Raw genomic sequence first — 24,267 nt, 5'->3', positions numbered from 1 at the left:
GAAGGTTTTCTAATGCGTTCTGCAGATTACAGTTTTAGACATTAGACATTAGTTTCCACACTCTTTCATGGCTTTGTGAAAATGGCTTCATTATGAAATTCAGATTTATTCTAAAAGATTAGTACCAATGAAGTCTGACTTCTACATCTACATGTTTATTCCTCCTTGTAGTTCTCCAAATGATGGAAGTGCTGCCCTCTGTTGACCAAGTATCATATTTTCTTCTACCTGACCGTACATTCATCCTCTTGAGAGATTTCCATGACAATCTGATGCTGAATGTTTGTAACTGGCCAAAATATGAGATGCGCAATCTTTGTAATTATGAGTGGAAATGAACATGAACAATGAATATATGCAGTCAATACACGACAAACAACCGAAGAGGTTCATTCATTTTCTTTTTATGTAGTTTGATAATATATAGGCCTGCCTTTTAATGCATCATAATTGTAAACACACCGAGATTTGATAACAAACAATGCAAAATAATGTTATAAATAACATTATATGTAAAATAATGTAAAATAACGTTATTTTGATAATCTCAACTGTCTGAAATGGGAAGAGACTTGGGTGTAAAGCACAATGCAGGTGTTTTGGAAATCAACCCGAATTCGTTTCCCAAAAGCTTCACACTGTAACATTCATCTGTTATGTGGCAAACTGCAGTGTTTAAAGTGTTCTTTGGTGCAAAGATTTCGGGAAACGCTCCAGGATGGAAGGAACTATCATACACTAGCTATCATCAACTAGTACATTTTTCAAAGACGTGGCCAAATGACCTCCAGCACAAATGCTTCAAACAGTTCAGATAACAAAAAATATATAGATTTATATATATATAAAAAAGTAACAGACACTGGATTGGAGTCAAGAACATATCCTGTTTAACAGCCTAAGGTTAGATTGTTGTTCCTTTAAAATATGTTCCCAAGTCTAGGACACACCCAGTATCCTCTACAGAAGCATGCAAAGGTTGTTTTTTTATTTTTTTTAAATAAAGGGGTGTAAGCTTGTGTCTGTGGATGTGCGTATCGTTTTGTGTGAACCTGGGTCTGCTTCAAGCTGCACCTCATGCAGGAGATTCCCAAGATGGAGATTTTGAGCACAGCCCAGCCCTTCAGATGTTTCCTCCATCCATCGAGGAGTGTGTAATCCAAAGCCGCAGCCTGCCAGTCGGCCATTGTCACCAGTTTGTGTTCCCATAGGGAAATTTGCATTTGCACTTTGTGTTCAATAGATATCAGACAAAACCGGCTAAAAGGGGCAGTACAGTATTTCAGAGTGCAGCTACTCATCGTGGTCACTCATCTAAACATCAGTAGGCGTTAAAATACCCCTAAGCCCGCTATACACACCATGCCACTGCAAACGTACAAAAGAAACTCTCCCTACCATGCCTGTTGCAACACTAATATTGAAATCCTTCTGCGTCACTACAGAGTACGTCCTACCACATTATTATTGTATACATACAATACAGTACTAGATTTAATTCTATTTCTGTGACATCATTGAAGTATTTTGTTATGTAATACTGTACATCAGATGAATGCCTTACTGGGTTGAGGTGAATGGGATGTGATGGAGGTTGGGAGTTGGATGCCAGTGGTCATGTGGATTGTGTGCGTTTGGTTTTTCTCTAGGAATGCCGTTTAGGCTTATAGCCTCTTCAGTGTCCATCGCTCTTATTCAGAATCGTATTTGAATCATCTCCTTTAGGTCCCGAGTGATAGCACTCACGTCATGAGGTTAGCAGTTAGCAGTGAAGGTGTGAGGGTTACGTGCTCCTCCACATTGCCCTTCACACATGGTGCGCTAGCTTCACCCCATTACAGGCTCCGCCTGGTGGGCCATGGGCCATGGGCCGTAGGCCTTTTAGGGGCCATCCTGACTCCGTCTGGGCTTCTTCACAGCCTTATTGTTCTGATCTACCACTCCACTCTCCTCTTTCTTCCTTTTTAATCGACCAACCTGCAGGTACATACCAAAACGAAACATATCCATTCAGTTTCATTCCAAACCCTATGTATAGTCTATCCATCTGGAAGACACTTGGATTATTGGTCTTTACACATAAATTCTAAAAAAAAAAAGGCCCAACACATATTTACACCAGTAAAATATTCAGAATATAGTTCCTAGTGAATATTTATATTAAATTAAATTATTTTAATTAAATTATTTTAATTAGCAACAGGCTTACTGTGTTATCACCATTTAAACAGGATCTTAGGATCTTATAGTATATTACGAACCATCAAGACTACTTAGATCTCATGGTGCCGGCCTCTTACTCGTTCCCAAAATTCAGAAAACCTCAGCAGGGGGAAGAGCCTTTTCTTATAAAGCCCCCCAGCTCTGGAATAACCTTCCAGATAATGTTCGGGACTCAGACACAGTCTCAATCTTTAAATCTAAGCTGAAAACTTATATGTTTAGTTTAGCTTTTGGTAATTAATGTTTCTTAGATAAGGGCTGCAGGTCCAGGGGTTCGCGGACCCAGGGAATTGTAGTACACTGAGATGCTGGAGCTGTCGTCTCGCTGCTTAAACGCGATCACTCAGGTTTGTTGACGGTGGAGCAGATAGATGCTGGTGTTCTCAGGGTGCGCCCGTGTCCGTGTTACCATCTGGCTCTCTCCTTTTAATTATGCTGTGATAATCAGACCTGCCGGAGTCGTCAGACATACCCAGATGCTGATTCTCAACATTCTCTGCACTCCATAAAATTCCTCTTAGAACTAACTTTTCTCTCTTTACCTTCTTCGAGTAAATGGCCACTCAGCCCGACCTGCTGGAAGATTGCCCGCTGAGTTCCCCTCTACCTGCGTCTAACCAGCTGCCACCTACCAGTCCGGCCAGCGGGTCCCCCCAACCCGCCACCACCCATGGCTCACCCGCCTGCCGCTGCTGCCTGTTTGGTGGCCGTGCTGAAACCTAGATGGACTCGTGTCTGTCTGACACTATTAATATCACCACTATCAACTTTCTGTTGTATCTGCTTTGGTAATTTTTATCATTAATGTTTAAAACAGTCTGGCCAGAGGAGGATGGGTCCCCCTTGTGAGTCTTGGTTCCTCCCAAGGTTTCTTCCTCCAGCTCTGAGGGAGTTTTTCCTTGCCACTGTCGCCGTTGGCTTGCTCACGGGGGTCTTTGACCCTTCATGTTATTTCTTCTTTCTTCTCTGTCTCTGTCCTTTATTAAGTACTAATTATGTAAAGCTGCTTTGTGACGACAACAGTTGTAAAAAGCGCTATACAAATAAATTTGACTTGACTTGACTTGACTAAACACAGAAAAGTTTTCTAGAACTACTAGACATATTTCTTAGATATTTCTAATGTATGATGTGAATTTAAATATTACAGATAGTATTCTTTTTAGATTTAAGGTATTTTGGGGAGACTAGGTGGATAAATATACTGTAATGATCTATTTACAATAATTTTTTTTAAGATTTGATTGCAATTTTTTTAATGCAAGGCATTTTGGATTTTAACATCTGCTCAACCTCATTCATTATTCATTTCAATTATAATGATGATGACACACTTAGGCCAGGAACTGGGTTAGGGTAAAACCGAGGGCTGTCTGTGGGTACCTGAGAACCACTTATGGTAATATAACACAGTTTGTGTACCTTGGCATCATGTTCGGCGAACCTCTGGAACATGTTGGCGTAAATCTTCTTATCACGCTCATGGTGTTCACGGATTTTGCGCTGGCAGATGACGATCTGACACCGGGCAGCGCGGTTAGAGGGGTTGACCTGCAGAACTTGCCGGAAGTCCCCCAGGGCCAGGCTGAATTCGTTTCGCAGCAGCCGAGCCTCCCCCCGCCGGTACAGAGCCTTTTCGTTTTCGGAGTCCAGCTCCATCACCTAGCAATCAACGTTAGACTATTAGAACACTACCATGGTTCAGTCTTCACTGTTCAGCTACACTGTTTGTAGTACGGATCTCATTTTATGGCTGTTTGTGTGACAGGAGGTCACTTAGGCTCCATGCATAAAACATCTTAGCTACATTTTGGCCTTAGGTTTTCATTTACGCATTGCTTTACTTTAAGGAAGCAAGATACATCTTTAGGAAAATGCTTAAATGGAAACTGAAAAGTAAGTCAAGTTTTTGACCACAAGCAAACATTTTAATGCTTATATACTTGAGATCAAAATTGCCCGGTGTCAAACGTATTCACATTCATTACTCTGGTAGAAGTGTAGATACTAGGGTTTAAAAAGACTTCTGTAGAAGTTAAAGTATCAACTTCAGCTAAACTAAAGCAGAAAGTACAAAACGAAATTATATAAAGTATAAAAGTAAAAGTAATGTAAGGAAAACAAATGCCAAAAGCTTAGGCCGTGCCACAGGGGCCTATAGTTCACTACCCCACCTCCCCAAAAAACATTTTTCTAAAAGCCATAATGGCTATAATGTTTAATTAATGTTGAAAAATGTTGGGGTGTACTAGGTTGCCTGTTTCAGCTGCATATCTGCCCATTGAAAATGAATGCATTTGAGTAATATCAAATATATTGGATATATATAAGGAGCATGGAGTATGAAATATGATGAGTAGTTGCCTATAAGTATTGTAATGCTGCAAAAAGTCAAACTTCAGAGGCATGTTATCAATAAGCTTTATTGGAATGTAAATGTGGGGCTTAGTTGGGACATTATCTGGATAGGTTTTTTTTTGGTTTTGTTTTGTTTTATTTTTTTTAACAATGACAAGCCAGAATGAAACAAACCGAACTGAAATAGGAGTAACGAGGCTATTTAAATGTAAGGAGTAGAAAGTACAGATAATTGCATAAAAATGTAAGAAGTAGAAGTAAAAGGTCGACTGAAAAATAATTACTCCAGTAAAGTATAGATGACCAAATACTGTTAGTCCCAACAACTGCTTTAAAAAAAAAAAAAAAAAAAAGCAAATTAGAGGCAAGCACACAAATATAATATAATACATATTAATTCATATTAAAATATTAATAATTAATTATATTAATATAATTTAACAGGGGAGGGGGGATATATAGGATATGGGCCCTTTAACTTACATAAACATTTAAGATGTTTTGCACAAGTGAGCAGTAAAATTATGCATTTTATACATACATTTTATGATATCTAAAACATCTACTATGTGTTAGAACTATTTCTCAGAAACCCAAAGACTTTGTAGTAGCCAAGTCTTTAACTTTAAACAGTTGCTGTTTATGTACACTAGAGGGCGATGTGTGCTTTATCTGCCAGACTTATACAACATAAACCAGTGTGGCATTAAGAAGAGATAGCTAGCTAGCAATTTTGAGACAATCAGGACAAGAAGAGATTTTGGAATTAGTTTTTGGAACTAGTTGTGGAATTGGATCAGTTTTTATAACTTGGATGTAAAGCATACCAACCAAGCCTTATTCTTTAAGGTTCAATCATTCATACCCATTAGACTTAAAACCAAACATTAGGAGATAATAATGATTGATATCACATGATGCTAAACATCAGAGTGTGATAATAAGATAGTTGGTGCTCTACCTTGTTGCAGTTCTCTACGGTTTGTGAATACTCCCGTAGGCGTAGATAGCACAGAGCCAGGTTCAGATGAGCCACCAGCAGGAGGGCCTGGATGGCCTGCTGTTGCTCCTTACCAATTCCACACTCCATCTCCAACCATGACACGATACGCTGGTACTGGATGACTGCATGGTAGTACCTCCCAGCCTGAGAAGACACCACACACTTAAGCACAGCTGGTAAGCACACTACTATGACTTCTTCCAGAACTCTTGCACAAGCATGGGTAGAGTAATATAAAATGTCACTATAAAATGACACACCTCAAAAGTGATAGGTTTGACCAATTGAACCTTTTATTTTAGAGATTTTATTTCTGATCTAAAAACAGAAGAAAAACCCCCAACAGTCATCGGTTCCTGTGCTGACAGATGCTGGATGTTCTAAGAAGTTGTGCTGTAGTTCTCAGTACAATTATTTTCTGTACTTCTATTTAAGTAAGTTCATTTTTGGAAGCATGACGTGAATCTTTATGTTACTGTACAAAGCTCTGCTTACACAGAAAGATTAGCCCTGACAATAACATTCCCATATCAAACAATAAAAAAAGAAATTGACTTCTGACCTTGAAATACTGGGTCCCTTTCTGTTTGACCAGAACCGCTTTCTCCAGTTTCTCATTTAATTCCATTTCCCAGGATTCTTTGGCCTGTGGAGGACGTGTGCAGGTATCAGTTGTGTGACTTTTATTCTGTGAATTGTGAGCACTAGAGGGAGTGCTTTCTCTTTTTCTCTTTTCACTGCTATTATTATACATGTTCTAAAAGCCTAAGGCTGTTTCTAGTCGAGCCTTTAAGGCATATAATGCTTATTAAAAGTATCCAAAAGCAATCTACATAATCATTGTATCATATTATTTTCAAAAAAAGAAAAAAAGACATTGCTTCTGAGCTAAACCTAAAAAATAATAATATATGATGATTGAGAAATAAACAAAGGCTATGTTATGTATCACCTCACCTTTTCAAAATCTTTGAGCGTCACCTCATATAACAGTTCTGCATTTGGTCCAATGCCATTTTCTGGCTTTCCTTCTTTTCCATAGCCATATCTGTAATCAGGAGTACACATAAACTTGGTAGGCTTGCAAAGAGAAGGATGTCTCTAAGTATTAGAACATATCCAAATACACTATATGTCCAGATGTTTGTGGACACCCCTTCTAATGACTGCATTCAGCTACTTTTAGCTGCACACTTTGCAAATACAGATGTGCAAGTGCATACACACATTCTGTGTAGTCCCTGTAAAGAAGTATTGCCAATAGAATAGGACTCTCTGGAGCGGATGGGCATAACCCTGTTGGCACCATGCCAATTCCAGGCGTGGGCTAGAGGGACCCTCTCTGCATTAAGCTGTAGAGCAGTGGGACTGTGTTTTCTGGAATTATGGTGCTCCAATACTTTTGGGATGAGTTCACTCACGCTCTTGTCGCTGAATACAATCAAATCCTCACAGGAGTGCTCCAAAATCTAATAGAAAACCTTGTTCTCTGGAAAATCAAGACAGATACTCCACCATAAGCTGGATAAAAACTTTTTAAATACCCTTTGAATTTTGGGAGAAACAATGAACAAGGTCTCCCAATACTTTTGTCCATATAGTGTATAGACCAGAATCTCAATAAAAGTTTTTATATAATAAAAACTGTCAAAAAAAATTTCTTATTGAACCTACTTGGGTTTTAGGTATAAGAGACAGCATTCCCCTTTCTGCATCTTCTCCATGGCACGGTCCACCCCTAGAGGAACACCCATGTCCTCAGATTCACCCACAACAAAGGTGATGTCCCGTGACTCAAACATGCGACCACTACACCATCCTTCCAAGTGGACTGTAGCATACAGAGAAGCAGTAAAGGTAAGAATGGTAAGAGTACAGTAACCATGTGGTGAATATAGAATTGGCTGTTACAGAAATAGTGCACTATATTGTAATGCTGATGATGCCGATTACCAGTATTCTTTATGCTGATGATGACTAACATGTATAAAATGTCCAACTCAGTCTCAGACATCTAAATGTCATCTAAAGACAGCTGGCCGTACCGTGAACTGTGGCCGCTTCATTGGGATTGTTGTAGCCTTCACCTTTGACCTTTATTCTTCTCAAGATACCGCCGTCCTCTGTAAGCTCTTCCCCTCTAAAGCTCAACAGCTCTACCTGAGGTGGGGAAAAGGCCACATATCAGCTGACTGCTGTAAACAACTCAGTATTACCAGCTAACCTCAAGAAAACATTTCCTTTTATTTTGTTTTGGTGGTCAGTTTTACCTCAAACAGTAGAATAGAGTTGGAAGGGACCTTTGGGGGGCTTCCAGCAGAGCCATAGGCATATTCAGGCTTACATAGCAGCAGACACACCTCTCCTTTCTGCATGGAACACACACCAATGTCCCACGCCCTGATCACCTGACCTATGGCAAACAAAAGTGAACATCGTGATCACCTAGTGCTACCTGGACTGCACCAGTTATGGTAATGCCATTATAAAAACGGTAATAAATACGTGGCTGACTACTGATGTTGTTCCAGTTGTAAACTATGTATGATTGTTTAACTTTGAGTTCGGTTTGTCGTCCTGCGTTATATAAATATTGATATGAATTGACGTTTAAAGGTACATAATATATTGTATATTGACAGCTTTGAGGCTGCACGTCTGGCTTTTTTTTGTTATTACAATATCAAAACCCCCAAAACATAGGGAAAAACAATAGAGGCGACAGAGTAAGACTGTATGTAAATCAGTAACTAATCATTCCATTCAAGTTAGAATAAAACATTTAAAATCTACTATTTCTACACAATTTTGCCATGTTTCAGCAAGTTATTATTGAAAAATAATAACATGTAAGAAAAAGTATTTTTTAAAATGTATGCACCTTAATAATTAATGTAAAAGTAATCAAATTTAATTCCAAGTAATTTTAGATCATTTCTGTCCACCTATTCATTATGAAAAGTTCACACGATTAAGAGCTGGCAAAAAAATTGGAGTCAATCTGGAGTAATTTTTCTCTTTGAAAACGCCTTAGGATATGAGCAGGTAACATAAACTTGCAGTTAAACACAAATGGGTGTAGTGCAGGGAGGTGCCGGGGGAACAGGTAGAACATGGCATGTGCCAGCATCTTGAATACAAAATGTCCCGTCTATATAAACAAACAGTGGGTCATTAATGTGGAAACAGTGCTATGTTACTATGTGACTTACAGTGACTAATTGCACTGATATAACAGGCATGAGGTAACAAGAGTTTTTAACCCAGCCCTGTTGCTCAAGTAGACCTGTGAAGACATTACATAATCAACTAAATGAAGCTAAAAGAAGGGGGAAAATATGAAAGCATGGCACGTTCCCCTTATTATCTTTTGGCTGAATGAGTTCTTTATCGGCCACAAAGAACAACCACTTCCTTTATGGGTGGTCATATATCAGATAGGAACGGGTTGTGTTATTTAGTGGAACACTGTGCTGTTTGTTAACTTGTTAATAAACCATTTGAATGTGAATTAATATTGACTTGAGTTTCAGACTAGCTCATTTCCTCATTGCCCAGCCTACACAGCAAAATCCCCATCGTTGCATTAACATATAGTGTACATTTGAGTCGAGCTGTACACAACTGGGAATTTTCTCTCTTTCATTCTGAGTCAGATGAAAAAAAAATATTTTCAACTATTGTGTCGTTCTGTTGACCCCTATTATACAACTCCATTCAAATCTCTTTATGCTGAGTAAATATGTTATATTTACTCAGGTACAATTGTTTTATTTTGTTTCTTTTCAAATGTACATGTTCATATAGACAGCCCTTTAGGTTCTATTTGAAATATTGCTAAATAAAAGCTGTATTAACATTTTTTAAAAATACTTTACCTTAAATATTAATGTGAAGTCATTTTAATAATGTATTTATGTTTTTTTCACCATACAGATTTTTTTAGCCACAAAAACGTATTGTGAGATTAAATGTCATAGTGAAGATGTAACATTGTATTGTTCATTCACTCACTGATATTTGGTATTAAAATTAATTGTTCGTGAGGTGGAGAAAATTGGTTTCTCAGTAAAAGCAACGTGTAACTGTAATTGAAACTATGGAAGACAAAAAAATTCATGGCATAAAAAAATAAAACTAGCATGTCCATCTGTCTCGGCTCTCATACAAAATGTATTTCAAATGATATCATTTATTTCAAATGATGTTACAGTCACCTATTAGTTTGAATAGTACTCCCACAGCAGCCCTCCATATTATCTACAGATGTTAAATTGCGAAACACGTCTGGTGAAAAACAGCTGATTCAAAAGGTAAAAGTTAGTTAAATATCTACAAATCATTTAAAATCATTGCTTTCCAAAAAAAACTGGTGCCAGTTATATTTTCTCTTAGGTATGTTTGTGAGAAAAATAATTCTGTGTGTGTGTGTGTGTGTGTGTGTGTGTGTGTGTGTGTGTGTGTGTTGTGTAATTTTATTATTCTACTGCTTTGCTGTTGTTTACACCTCTCATTTGCAAACAATAGCACAACATTTTAGATTGAAAGGATCTCAAATCAGAAAAAAAGAGCCAAACTAAATTCAGTTTCTATGCTGAGTAATGCTGAGTGTACTGAGACGTTCCACTGCAGTTCTAAAGAGAGTTTTCTCAGTCAGGTTTTTTTTTTTTTTGCTTCTACTTACTTACTAGTTATTTGAAGTAACCTTCATTAGAGATAAGGATAATCTATGCCCCCTTTTTATTTGTTTTGGAACAAAGGCTGATATTAATGTTGTTGTAGTTTTGCCACAGAATTTATAATCCTAATATGTGCCCCCTATATAATCTATGCCCCCTTTTTATTTGTTTTGGAACAAAGGCTGATAATATTGTTGTTGTTGTTTTGCCACAGAATTTATATTCCTAAATTATAATTATGCAAAACTATTGCATGTTCAGAACCCTTTTGATCTTTGTCTCTATGAAAAAACAAGTACATGTATGATGACTGAATGTTAATGGGGCAAGTGAGTTGGATGTGAAAATAAAAGACAATAAAGCCTCAATACCTTTGCCCACATTGAAGACAAAAGGCTCTTTGCGGTCATAGCTGGAGTCAAACTTTTTCCCATTAAGCAGTTTACCAGTGTAGTGGACATACACCTTGTCCCCGATCATAGGCTTCTCCCCTTCTGTACCATGCCGCTTCACAATCTGTGGAGACGCAACGAAAGCGAGGCCTTAGCACCATCATTTCCATACTGTTCACTTCAGCAATACTCCTATTCAGACCATCTAAAATGACATAGTCATGCAAATGAAAACAGTCCAGGGAGCCTCCAAGGCAACGATGGTGTGCCTAAATAGCATGTTTTTATCAGTTTACGACAAGACACTGTTATAGATAGAGAGATTTTAGGTGATAAGAATTCCCCTCACTCTTTCAACACTTTTTTTTACAGAGCTTTTCTTTAGAATGAGCTCTAACATTCATGATCACAAATCTATCAGATGTATTAACACAGAAAAACCCACATATTAGATTACCATAAGAAAAGCATTGCACAGTGTTCTGCAACACCAAACCACCAAACAAGAACCAACTCCAAACACAAGTTTCCACTTCATTTAATGAGCGAACAGAAAGATCACATGCGCAGTAATAAAGGAAAAATGTCACAGACAATGTGGATTAAACCAGGGCCTGACCGATGTCTAATAGTGTTTGATTTAGCGTTCAGATGAATGTGTAAACCACAAATCTATGTCCATCTGTAATAATACTGCTGATAGTTCAGACTACACAGAACCAATGCAGTATAAAATCAACAAAATCATTCAGCTGATTGGAAACTGAGTCATTACTGATGCACAATAAAACATGATATAAATTAAGGAAGTATGACTAATGTAGAAAACAGTGCAAGGGAACAGAATGTCACTAACCTTACACACACCCCGGTCTTTGTTTGGAGTGATGTCTATACCCTGTGAGTTAAAGAGAGCAGTTGGGGACTGGCTTGCTGACGATTCATCCTCAAGTGTGGCCATCTCAGCAGTCACACATGCCCTTGTTCCCCTGAAACAGGAACACACACCACATATTAGAAATGTAAGACACAGCATCGTTAAACAATTATTATCTAAAATATGAAAATATGGGATTACTGTGAGAAAACGCTCTGAACTGAAAAGGGCTTGAAACGTTTGTTTTTCCTATTAGTCCGTTCATCTTCCGGCAAAGTAAAGCCCAGCTGCCTAGTTCAAGTGACGTAAACTGGGTATTTTAAACATACCTTCCTATGACAGTGATGAAAAGTAAACAATATAAAGACATACGTGTTTACTCTATATATTGTATATGTGTAAGAACACACTGGATGTAAATATACACAAAAGTCATTTTAGGAATATGAAAATGCAGAGAGGTGCTGATTAGATTTTATCCAGGTTAATCTGAGATATCAAGAATCTCTGCTAATCTGACACAATTGAAAGAACGCCTATACTGTACATTTACACTGTATATTTTAGTGTTACATCTCACTTTTCTAGATTCGACATCTTAGTGTACTAGACTATATGTTTTAATGTTCTAGACTGTACATTTTATCACATTGTTTAGAGTTTTAGTGTTAAGCCTTGTTGTCTGCACATTGTAGTGTTCTAGACTGGACTTTTTAGTGTTCATTTGACTAAACAATTTAGTGCTATGATAGTAGCATTCTAAGATTACTGTTCTAGACTGTCAAAATTTTTATTTTCTAGCAGCATTATTTAAGGCACAATTTACTGTTCCTAGTTGTACATTTTAGAGTTCTAGACTGGACATGTTTAGTGGTCTAGGCTGCACAATTTACTGTTCTAAGCTGTACATTTTAGGACTCTAAACTGGACATTTTAATGTTCTAGGCTGTACAATTTAGTGTTCTAGGCTGCACATTTAGTGTTCTAGGCTGTACAATTTAGTGTTCTAGGCTGTACAATTTAGTGTTCTAGGCTGCACATTTAGTGTTCTATGTTGTACACTTTAGTGTTCTAAGCTGTGAATTTTGGTGTTCTAGACTGGACTTCTAGTGTTCTTGACTTCACAATTAATGTTCTATGCTGTATCATTTAGTGTTCTAGACTGCACATTTAGTGTTCTAGGCTGTACAATTTAGTGTTCTAGGCTGCACATTTAGTGTTCTAGGTTGTACAATTTAGTGTTCTAGGCTGCACATTTAGTGTTCTAGGCTGTACAATTTAGTGTTCTAGGCTGTGAATTTTAGTGTTCTAAACTTGACATTTTAGTGCTCTTGCCTGCAGAATTTAGTGTTCTAGGCTGCACATTTAGTGTTCTAGGCTGTACAATTTAGTGTTCTAGGCTGTGAATTTTAGTGTTCTAAACTTGACATTTTAGTGCTCTTGCCTGCAGAATTTAGTGTTCTAGGCTGCACATTTAGTGTTCTAGGCTGTACAATTTAGTGTTCTAGGCTGTGAATTTTAGTGTTCTAAACTTGACATTTTAGTGCTCTTGCCTGCAGAATTTAGTGTTCTAGGCTGCACATTTAGTGTTCTAGGCTGTACAATTTAGTGTTCTAGGCTGTGAATTTTAGTGTTCTAAACTTGACATTTTAGTGCTCTTGCCTGCAGAATTTAGTGTTCTAGGCTGCACATTTAGTGTTCTAGGCTGTACAATTTGGTGTTCTAGGCTGCACATTTAGTGTTCTAGGCTATACAATTTAGTGTTCTAGGCTGCACATTTAGTGTTATAGGTTGTACAATTTAGTGTTCTAGGCTGCACATTTAGTGTTATAGGTTGTACAATTTAGTGTTCTAGGCTGTACAATTTAGTGTTGTGGGCTGCACATTTAGTGTTCTAGGCTGTACAATTTAGTGTTCTGGGCTGCACATTTAGTGTTCTAGGCTGTACAATTTAGTGTTCTATGCTGTGAATTTTAGTGTTCTAAACTTGACATTTTAGTGCTCTTGCCTGCAGAATTTAGTGTTCTAGGCTGCACATTTAGTGTTCTAGGCTGTACAATTTGGTGTTCTAGGCTGCACATTTAGTGTTCTAGGCTATACAATTTAGTGTTCTAGGCTGCACATTTAGTGTTCTATGTTGTACACTTTAGTGTTCTAAGCTGTGAATTTTGGTGTTCTAGACTGGACTTCTAGTGTTCTTGACTGCACAATTAATGTTCTAGGCTGTACCATTTAGTGTTCTAGACTGTACAATTTAGTGGTTTAGGCTGTACATTTTATTGTTCTATGATGTGCATTTTCATTTTTTAGGATGTGCATCTTGGTGTTGTAGGCTGGACGTCTAGTGCTGTTGACTGCACAATTTGGTGTTCTAGGCTGCACATTTAGTGTTCTAGGCTGCACAATTAATGTTCTAGGCTGTACCATTTAGTGTTCTAGGCTGACCCTTTTTAAAAAGGGTCTGTCTCTAGCAGACCCTTTTTAACCAAAGGTTAATGGGTTAGTCTGAAGTGTAGTGCGTTTGAACAGGGAAAAGTCTCAGATAGCGTCAAGACAGAAAAACACTAGCTTATATACTTATGATGTGATTTGGTATAACAGAGAGAATGTGGTCAAAGGTAGCTTCTTTTATTTTACTGCAAAATTCCTTTGGTTAGATTGGCATCATTTAGTGTCTCTAAATCCCATCTATGAGCAGCTGTGGAAAAGGAGGCAGGACACAACGTGTTGTTTATGTTCAGTGCAAGGTATTGTTCAATGAATTTTTCCTCATTGCTTTTACAAACTTTATTACCCCTTAGTGAACTTTGAAGCTTCCAAAATTGCCTACCCATCAGCACAGTATGGTCGAGAACAGGTGCCAAAGCATCCCGTACTGGAAGTGGGGCATCCCCTCATTTTATGAGAGATTTTACAGCTTCCTGTTCGGCTTTCTGTTTATAACAACCCTTAAAATAGCAGTAATGATTGTAACGGTGTAGACACCAGTACCTTCAGTACAATCTGCCGTTTCAGTGGGACCTGCCATCAGAAACCAACACAAAACACGCTGCTAGCATCTTCTAGCTGTGATGTTCAAACAAACCAGCAATGTTTAATCACTCAAGTTTTGAAAAATATCCACATGTATACACACACACACACCAGAAGCCCAGCCACAACATCTTCACAATCTAATTTCCAGCTAAATTTCTCAGAATTCCCCAGACATACAATTAGTTGTCTGTGTGTGTGTGTGTGTGTGTGTGTGTGTGTGTGTGTGTTTGAGAGAAAGAGACTGACAGAGAGAGATAAAGAGTGAATGAGTGAGTGTCCCAGTGTCTTTGTCTGAGTTGTATATCAACTGTTTATTACGGAGCAAGGCTTGTGGATGCTTATCCATAGGCACCTTGCTGTCTGTGTGTGTGCGTATGTGTAACAGAGAAAGTGTGTGTGTTTTTCTGTCTCTGTGAGGGGAGGAGGTATGTGTGTGTGTGTGTGTGTGAGTGTACACTAAAGCTCATGAGTGTGTGCTGGGGAACACTATGTTCCCTCCATTCACAGTTCCTGGCACAATCTGATGGCGTATACCAAATTTCAGCTTCACACTGGAGCTTCGAGACCACTCTCTGTCATTTCACTTCCGAGTGTTAAACCAAACAAGCTCATCATTCTGGACCAATTTACTTCCATACAACGAGATTTCAGATTTCACAGCACCTCACGCCCCGGTCACTGGTCACCTTGAAGACGATGATCAGAATTCAGGGTTCTATTAAAAAGCATCCTTAAAATAGCGCTGCATCAATAGTGCCCTAAAAGGTTCTGTGACTTGTAAGGATAGCAGAATCAATTAGATGATATATAGAAGCATTTCTTAAAGACCAACTCATTCTCTGTTATGGAGAAGACATGTCAGCATTAAGATGGTGCTTTGAGTCATATCCCAATGCCTTTCCTAAACGATCTTCCAAAAACACTTACCTACGGGTCTCAAAATGAAATGACTTAATCACTGACGTCTTTAATCCAGTCTCCATAAACTGACCTCTTAATGCTCAGGTGAAACAAAGGCTCAGCATCTTCTGGTTTTCATATTGTTTAAGCAGTAATGTTTCAACCCAGTAGTTTCCATCTGATGAGGAGAAGCTTAGCTCTTTACATCACCAAAATGTAAAACATCTCTGTAAATTCCCATTTCACAAGACCATACGTACTGGTCACTGCTCTCCATAAGCAATACATCAACTCAAATAAAAGCCAGCAGCGTAATTGGTGCTGTAATTATGTCCATACATGATGCTGTTTGGAGGCTAATTAGGTTGAACGGTTTAAATCCGCAGATTGAGTGAAGATGAGTGTCTCGTGAGTATTACGTCTGGGGACTGACCAGAGAGATGTAGGAACAAAAACACATCAGAGAAGAGAACATTCAGTCCAGTCCTGCAAGATACACTCTATGACTCAAGGCTCTCGCTCAAACAACTTAATGTTTATCCACACACACACACACACACACACACACACACACACACACAGAAGAAGAAGAAAAAAAACACATTTACTATGATATATGTGGAAACACACTATTCTTACATATGGGTAACTACTAACAATGACCGGAAAATACAGTTGAAAACACATGGAAATGAAGATACACACACGTCTGAGGGTATTGTGCTTTAACCCAGACTCTCTGACTGTGACGCATGATGATCTTGAACACTGTGTAATATGTTTGACTCTAAATGATGCACTGGAAAGTAATGATGATCTATAAATCAGTAGAAAACAACTACTTAAACATGACATGTTTTTTTTTATGTTTTAAATAGCTTATTGTGTAGATGTGTATGTGTGTGGGGGGAGAGGGGGTTGTACTGACGGACAGAAAAGATGCAGAGAAAAAAAGCTAATTCTCATTCCATCTTTTCAGTTTAGTTCAGAACATTGACTTGCGTCCTCTCATGTAGAATATGAATTTAAACCTCTATGATTGGATTAGCAGTTTAAACATTTATAGAGCTGCATTAGGATTCTGGAGAACCTACAGTATGTGCAAATGTTAAAAAAAAAACGTTATACTATTATACATCATGCCAGAATGGTTCTGAGACAAAATAGTAGAAACATAAATTCGTCCTTATTTGTCATTTAAATCTAGCACAATATCTGGTTATTTTCTCAGTATCCTCCAATAGAGGATGAAATACATTGTGTGTGTGTGTGTGTGTGTGTGTGTTATTGTATATAGTGTAGGTAGGTGTGTAGGTAGATACATAGGTGGATCGACTGAAAACAACACAATTCAAATATGTACACAAAAGCATGTATAGACACTTCTCTGTCTCTTCAGCTTCTCTGTCTTCTTCGTCCTGCCTAAAAGCTCCTCTCACTGCCGTCCGTCCATCATTACCATTTACTTTCTAGAGATCTGTGCTCCACCTACATAAGCAAGTCTTTTACAGGTCAGTGCGCCTTTACTTGATTCTTCATCAGATAATTGAATTAGACCTCAGCTCACACTCGTGTGGTTCAATCTCACCAGATGCTTCTCGAACATTGATGGAAACGCACAGCAGTTGACTCATTCCGTCCTCAAACACATCGTCTGCACTGAGACACACTCCGAAAACAGCTTAGCCTCATACTCCCTGACACACACACACACAAAACACACATAGAGGCACATGTTCTCCACACATGTGTATCTCTTCTCTCTATGCCGTTTACTTCTGTATTTCTATTCATTTTCTTCTCATCAACATTCACTATTTTTTTTTTATCCCTTGATGACAAGGTTCAATTTGTAGCATTCCTCAAACACAGCATGCCACGGAGGTCATGTTAGTGTCTGCCTTGCACATAATGTTCCAAATGAACAGGTATGTCCCCTATTATAAAATAAGTAAATGACAATAAGCACACACTTTCATACGTCTGTGAAAGAAAGCCTTGAATGTTTGCCTTTAGTGAGAAAACAGATACGGCAGCGTATTCACATTTTACTCTTTGTTCATATTAAAGTATCTGATCTCTCATATTGAAAAGAGTCCTTCTACCTTTACCGATTATCCTTAAATGCTTGGTCCAGACAGTAGGCAACGCTTTATTTTTAATGAAGTAGAGCCTGTGCGAGAGTGTGTCCCCACATGAGCCTCTGGATACAGAGATAGGTTCACTGAGTTCTTTTGAACTCTCTCTCTCATCAGTGTTAAAGACGATGTCTCAGCCTCCCTCACTCTCACAAACGGTACATGTGCAGCCTAAAGCACTGCATATATGAGTAGCTGTATATTTGTATTATGTACAACTAAATAAAAAGTGCCCAAGTAGGTTTCAAATTGTTGTGCATGGTCATGCATGACAATGAATTTTCATTAACCTACATAATATGCTTGATATTTCTGCAGAAAGTACAGATACATACCTAGATGTGGATACAGCACTAGCTGTTATAGTTATGCATATATATAAATTATATAAATATATAATATATAGTTTATATAATACTATATATATATATATATATATATATATATATACTGTTATAGGTAATATATACTAGTACTCAGTACTGTGTACTCGTATCTATATATGTGTACATCTACAGCTGGATAGACACAGACATAAAGAGAGATTAATTAAGTCAACCAACTTTTATTAATATATATCCTATAAGTATGATATGATATTCGGTATTTAATCATTTCCCCTGTTACAGTTAGTCTAGCCCGCATGTTTACATGAGCGGCTTATGGGATGATGTGGGAAAAAAGCAAGATAAGGTAAACATAGATACTCACAGTATTTCTCTTTTGTACCCGGGTCCTCTCATGTGTTTCTCCGTATGTATCCGCATGTAACTTCGGTGAGTCTTACCGGCGGCGAGTGCAACATGTAGCTCGAGCGCTTTAACGGCGATGCGCGTGCTGCTGCTGTGACGCCGCCCTCCCGGCGCAAGAGTACTCAATGTTCCACCGGCACGTTTTGCCGTGGGTCTTTTTTTTTCACCTTAACCTCACCCGTATTCCGAGAAACCACGCCCCCTGCGCTGGGATTGGTCAGTCCTTCACATACTCGAGCAGTCCACGCACAAGCCACATTACTGACCGGTCCTTTTTTTCTTCTTCGTTTCAGTCGACAGTTTATTATGTTGCCTTCCATTCTTTGCAGTCTTGACATTACTTCTTAATGCCAAGTACCAGAAGTGCGATCCTCTGTGTGTCCACTGAAATCCGTGTGTGTCTGTACTCCGCTACTCGGCCAGACTCTTGCTCGTGTTCAACTGATCGTAAAAAGACACATTGCACCCGCTGGTCTACCCTTTTTGTTGCTTTTTTAAGCTTTAAAATGCATAAATAATAAAGCACTTCTTCCAGAAGCCGTGAGTTCCTTTGTGAGCATGGACTGGTAGCCAATCCCAGCGCGGAGAGGCGGGTCTTGTCGGAATATGGGTGGGGTAAAGAACACAACAGCGCTCAGGAGAGCCACATGGAGTGGATGGGTTGGGGGAGGGGCGTAGAGGAGCGTGGGCGTGGTCGAAAGCCGAGAGGCTGGTCCTGTAAACTCTCCACTACCACAAAAGTAACACAGTGTTCCGGCTGTACTGTAGCTCGCTGTGATGAGAACACAGTGTCCTAGCTCAGACACCCTGACCCGTAACCCGTTACGCGCCGACTCCCGCAGGGAACAGCGTGTTCACGCGGCCTGCTGTAGGCTACGGACACAGCGCGAGCATTGTGTTTAATCCAGATAATCAGCTAAAGTTTAATTTGTAGCATATGATGAGCAACATTAAATAGTATTATTATTTATTTAATTAATTAATTTTGCTACATTTATTTATTTAATTGTTTATTTATGTCTTTACACCTTCGTTCTTTTCAGCCTGGTCTCTTTTTCAGTTCACTAAATTAAATATGAGTGGCTGAGCAACACAAAAAGACTGTAAGAAAGACTCACACCTGCGTTACTCAGCGTAGAGCCTGTGCTTGCCTCAAAGAACGGAAAAGCAGCAGAGTATACAGCCAACAGGAATGGCCTACAAGAAAATAATCAGATTTCTGTGAATAGGCCTATTGTAAGAAATTCACAGTGGATTAAAATAGGTTGGAACATGCCAACTACACTACACAAAAACAATATCTGTAAATCTCCACTAATTCTGTTGAGCGAGCACATTTAGTTGTCAGGGCTTAACAACTAGACATCTCTTCTGTGTCCTTTAAGCATAACTCCTTCCACGCAGCCCTGAGGATAAGAACTTAAATAACACACAGTTACTCCTGTATTTGCAACATGTTTGTTCCCTTGTTGTGCAGCAGGAGACATGACGTCCCCCCTACAGCTGATAACCCTGAAATCCAAAGCCTGTCTGCCTTAAGATCCTCTTAGTCATACTGCCCCACAAGAGCTCAAGACTCAAGGCTATATTAACCATAGTGGTAAAAAAAAATTGGTAGCAATGATTATTAGGTTCATGGCACTGTGGAAAAATGAGCCCTTGTTTTTTACGTGGTGACCTGAAATCAGCTTGTTTTTGTTCATTCACTGAAAATGAAAACGTGTACGTGCCGTTAATTTGGAGTGTGTTGGTGTATCAGTTTGACAGTGTCTCATGTTTTGGAGTGTCAGGTTACCAGAAACTGTGCGCTTTGCTTCTACGGGCAGGCAGGCCTTCGACGTATCATCACAGAGGATCACAGCATCAAATGCTGCCTAGACCTGATGCCTAAGCACACAGTTGGCAGTTCAACAAAGCTTAGTGTGCAAAATGCTCATTAAGGATGACACAAGAACTAAACAAAGAGCGCTCAGAGCTGTTCAAGGACACAGGTTCAGAACAGCACTGTACCCTGCCAGGGCCGTGCAAGTGAGGCCAAAGATCAACATTTGCGGTGTGTTGTTTTAAAGGAATGAACTTTTAAAGAAAAGAAACATTCAGAATTAAGTTGATTTAACCACACATTTTGACGTAGCTTCAGATACATGTTATTTTGTAATAGGTTGTGATTAAATAGGTTGACTGTTCCCATAAAAGACAGTCCTGTGTAAGAGAATGTTGTGGTTATTGAGCAAGACTAACAGCCGGTTTCATAAAAGGAGTCAAACACTGTAATGAAGCAAGGTGAGATGTCTTTGCCACTGTCAGGCAAAGTACACCACACCCAGCGTCAAACGCAACCTACTCAGGTGCTATTCTTTGACTTGAACTTTCAAGTAAAGGTCACTGTCTTATATCATCTTTGTTTACAGAAAATGCTTTTCTGTACTGAATTTTTATGCTGCTTTATTTCCTCTGAATCTGAAGTGTTTTAAAGAACTCTACGACCGCAGTGAGCTTGCCTGGATGTTACTCACTATTTGGATCTGACTGTAGTCTACCAACCATCCCGCATACAAATTTGGCTTCAGATTGGGTAATGACCTGCTGTACATTTCAGTTGACTGCAGCAGATTCCAGCAGCACTAATTATTATGAGACACCTCTATTGTTTATCACTTATACTGTACTGATACCCCAGGATGCCTTACATCACTACATTATATTAATGTAGTTACTGCACTGTTACATTACACATAATTCATTCTGTATATTACATTATATTAATGTAATTACTGCACTGCAATCACTTTTTCTAGTACTTCTTATTTATATAATTGGGTTATATTATGTATATTATAGCTGTATTTATTAATATAGCTGTATTTATAGTCCGGTTTACTGTTTCCTATTTGCCACTTCTTACTACTATTTTAAGTGCCTTTATTATGGTGCTCTCTTGTTTGATTTTGCTGCTGTAAAAACTGACTTTCCCGTGGGATAAATAAACTGATCTATCTATCTATCTATCTATCTATCTATCTATCTAATTACCAATTTCTCTAGGATCACATTTAACTCCAAATCCTGCGACAGTGTCTGGGAGCATTCTAGCAGTGATATTTACTGGTTGTCCAGTTTACTTTTTTGTTTAAGTTGTTTAAGGCAACTGCTGCCCTTTAATTACTGACATTTAGTAGTTGGACACTTATTGCTTCATGTTTCAAAAATAAATAAAAAATTATATTTTAAAGTATTTCTTAATGCATTCTACAAAAACAAATAATAAATAACAAATACAAGGTAATTAAGCACAAGTTGACTGTAAATATATTGCTTTCTTTATGAATTATTTCAGTAATCTCAGTACCTAACACCATATTTATTCTGTATCATAACAACGGATTGTAAATAATATTCTGTACTCTATTTTTAGACAAGTTTGTCATGATATATAATGTGGGGACTTGGAAATTTTTTTTACATTGACTTCCATTGAATGTGAAGGTTTTTTCCCCCTTCTCCTGTAAAGTTGACATTTTGGAGATACAAGGCTTTTGTGTCACAGTGATGTTATACTATGTAGATAAATGGCAAGATGGCAAGACTATGTATGTATATAGCATGATAGATATACGGTGTGTATATATAGCAATCTCTATTCTGCTATTTACAGAACAAATTACACATTTATCATTGACATTTATTATTATTCATACTCCTTGTTTTCATATGTATTGCATATGTTGCTCTTGCACCCTGCCCTGTGTTTTTGCACAATGTTAACATTTCTGCTAAATGTTATCTTAACATTCATTGCTTGGTATTTGATCTGAGTAATGCCACAGTTGAATCTATCTATAAAAAACACAGATTTCCCTGGATTAAATCATTTTAAAGCATTTTACTGTGGGGTCAGTACTGAAGTACAGAAGTAGATGCAAAACTAAAATGAAATTATAAAAAATAATAATCAAAATACAGATTGTGAGGCTGGGGTTGCAGGTTGTGGCTTGTGTTTTTAAATATGAATGTAAATCAACATTCCTAAAATAGCAATGATAATAACATGCAAAAACAAATGGGGAACATGTGGTACAGGTTGTAGTGGTGGTGGTAAATTGCTTCAGCTCTGGAAGGACATGGCCTCTCAGACCTCCATCATACATTAAAGAAAGGAAGCGAATGTCTTCTCTTCCACTGCATTCTGTCACTTAAAGTGATGTAGTGCCAGAACCATTTCGGAATAGCTCACAAACAAACACACATGCAGAAAAAGTAATGGGTCAGCTCACATAACAAAATCCCATTCAGTACTGTATGGTGTTCTGATGCACAACCTGATCTAGGCTATTGCTTAAATGTATGCTGGGTTCTGGTTCGAGCTCATAATGTAATAATGTTCAGCTCCCTTATGAGCAGGGAATAGTTAAACCTGTGCAGAACAGGGGGTCCCCAAAACCGGAGCTGGGGATAACTGATTCTGTGCTGTTATCCGTGCGCAAAACAACCCAAACGGAACCCAAACTTTTCTATTAGAACAGAATAGTCCAAAAGTGAGGTGATACGATTAGTCCTCGTTTCGGGGGCACGGTAGACATGTGCAGCGCTTGAATGTGGGCTAGCCTGTACCCCTCTGAATACCCCTGAGAGTGAAAAGGATTCCACTACCACACTACACACTTCCACCACAGGCTAAATCTGCCGGAGCGCCAGTACGACCGGGAACAAAATGTCCTTGTTACTCATAACAGTGAGCCTACGTGGAAGTAAGGCGGCTGGTCCATGGCGGAACCGTCAATAAGAGCGAGTAAGACATTCAGAGCCTCGGAACAAAAGGCATTTTTTTATTATTACTGCTGGCTGAGGCTAGCCTGCCTCTCTTATCTGCTGTGTAGCATAGCCTCCTGTTTACACGTCCAGTCATTGTGTTAGCCAATAGCCGCTCAGTGTACAGCCTTCAGTAGGACTCAGTGTCCTAGAATGTGTACATCCCTGTGTAATACCCTACTTCAAGGGGGGGGGGGTCGCATCACACCATGCGTTAATACCACACTTCAAATAGCAGATATGAAAATGACTCTTCTCGCAAAAACAAAAGACAGATGCCAGCAAAAAAAAAAAAAAAAAAAAAAAAAAAAAAAAAAAAAGAAAAGGACGGCCGTACTAAACGTGCTTAAGGTAAATAAGCCAGAGAGCCACAAATATGAGCTTTATCTGAAACCCCTTTTTTTCCTTCCTAAAGAGGTGTTCAACTAAGTGGCTATCAGGCTGAGCATAAGCATACATTACGCTGTGTGCGGGTTGGAGGTATATCTGTGTTTAATGGGCAGTAGGGTGAGTTCACACAAGGCTACCCAGCCATCAGGAAGTGAAACAGAACAGAATGTGCAGTACTAATCTGTTTGAAAAACACACTCTGCGCCGCATGTGGTCACACACACATCCACATTACACAGCGGATAAAGAGAGATGTTTTATTTCAGTGGCCAGGATGGCTGTCCATGCCCTGATGAAATATCAATTTAGAAAAGGGCTCAGCGATGAATGATATCTTGATTATGCTGGAGGAACAGCCTAGAAAAAGACAAGAGGCGGGTAGAAGCTCACACTCATGACTGTCTCCAGCTCAGTGTTGCTGAGGTGAAGAGGCCGTGCTCTCAGTGGAATTACTTTATTATTAATAATAAAAGTAAACACACATGGAATATACAACTGATCAACCACAACATGAAAACCACCTACCTAATATTGTGTACAGCTCTGTCCCTTCGAGGCATGGGCTCCACAAGACCTCTAAAGGCGTGCTTTGGTAGATGACACCAATATGTTAGCACCAGCTCTTTCACAGTCCTGTAAGTTGTGAGGTGGGCCTCCATGGATAGGACTTGTTGTCCAGCACATCTTACTCGTGTTCAATTGGACTGCGA

The 24,267-nt window shown here is 38.7% G+C and overlaps 1 protein-coding gene across 1 annotated transcript; it reads right to left on the bottom strand.

The window, feature by feature from the left end:
* Window positions 1–393: 393 nt before the first annotated feature.
* On the bottom strand, window positions 394–18,464 carry fkbp5 (FKBP prolyl isomerase 5). The gene is made up of 11 exons (XM_072684553.1): window positions 18,318–18,464; window positions 11,512–11,644; window positions 10,635–10,779; window positions 7,855–7,997; window positions 7,630–7,744; window positions 7,259–7,415; window positions 6,542–6,632; window positions 6,147–6,230; window positions 5,543–5,728; window positions 3,646–3,885; window positions 394–1,977 (listed from the first exon to the last, which is right to left on the bottom strand). Exons 1-11 carry the CDS (start codon window positions 18,371–18,373, stop codon window positions 1,882–1,884), a joined length of 1,446 nt encoding a protein of 481 aa, XP_072540654.1. The 5' UTR covers window positions 18,374–18,464; the 3' UTR covers window positions 394–1,881.
* Window positions 18,465–24,267: the final 5,803 nt, after the last annotated feature.

This window comes from Salminus brasiliensis, chromosome 7 (genome assembly GCF_030463535.1).
Source record: "Salminus brasiliensis chromosome 7, fSalBra1.hap2, whole genome shotgun sequence".
NCBI classification, from domain to species: domain Eukaryota; kingdom Metazoa; phylum Chordata; class Actinopteri; order Characiformes; family Bryconidae; genus Salminus; species Salminus brasiliensis.
This window is presented reverse-complemented; position numbering and strand designations above follow the sequence as displayed.

What these genes read in the sequence shown, in the direction of transcription:
- fkbp5 (XM_072684553.1), bottom strand. Translation starts at nt 18,373, where the DNA reads ATGCGGATACATACGGAGAAACACATGAGAGGACCCGGGTACAAAAGA. An exon ending in AAGACCGGGGTGTGTGTAAG is followed by an intron (nt 10,780 to 11,511) that starts GTTAGTGACATT and finishes GCGTCTCCACAG; the next exon opens with ATTGTGAAGCGGCATGGTAC. An exon ending in ACTCTATTCTACTGTTTGAG is followed by an intron (nt 7,745 to 7,854) that starts GTAAAACTGACC and finishes TCCCCACCTCAG; the next exon opens with GTAGAGCTGTTGAGCTTTAG.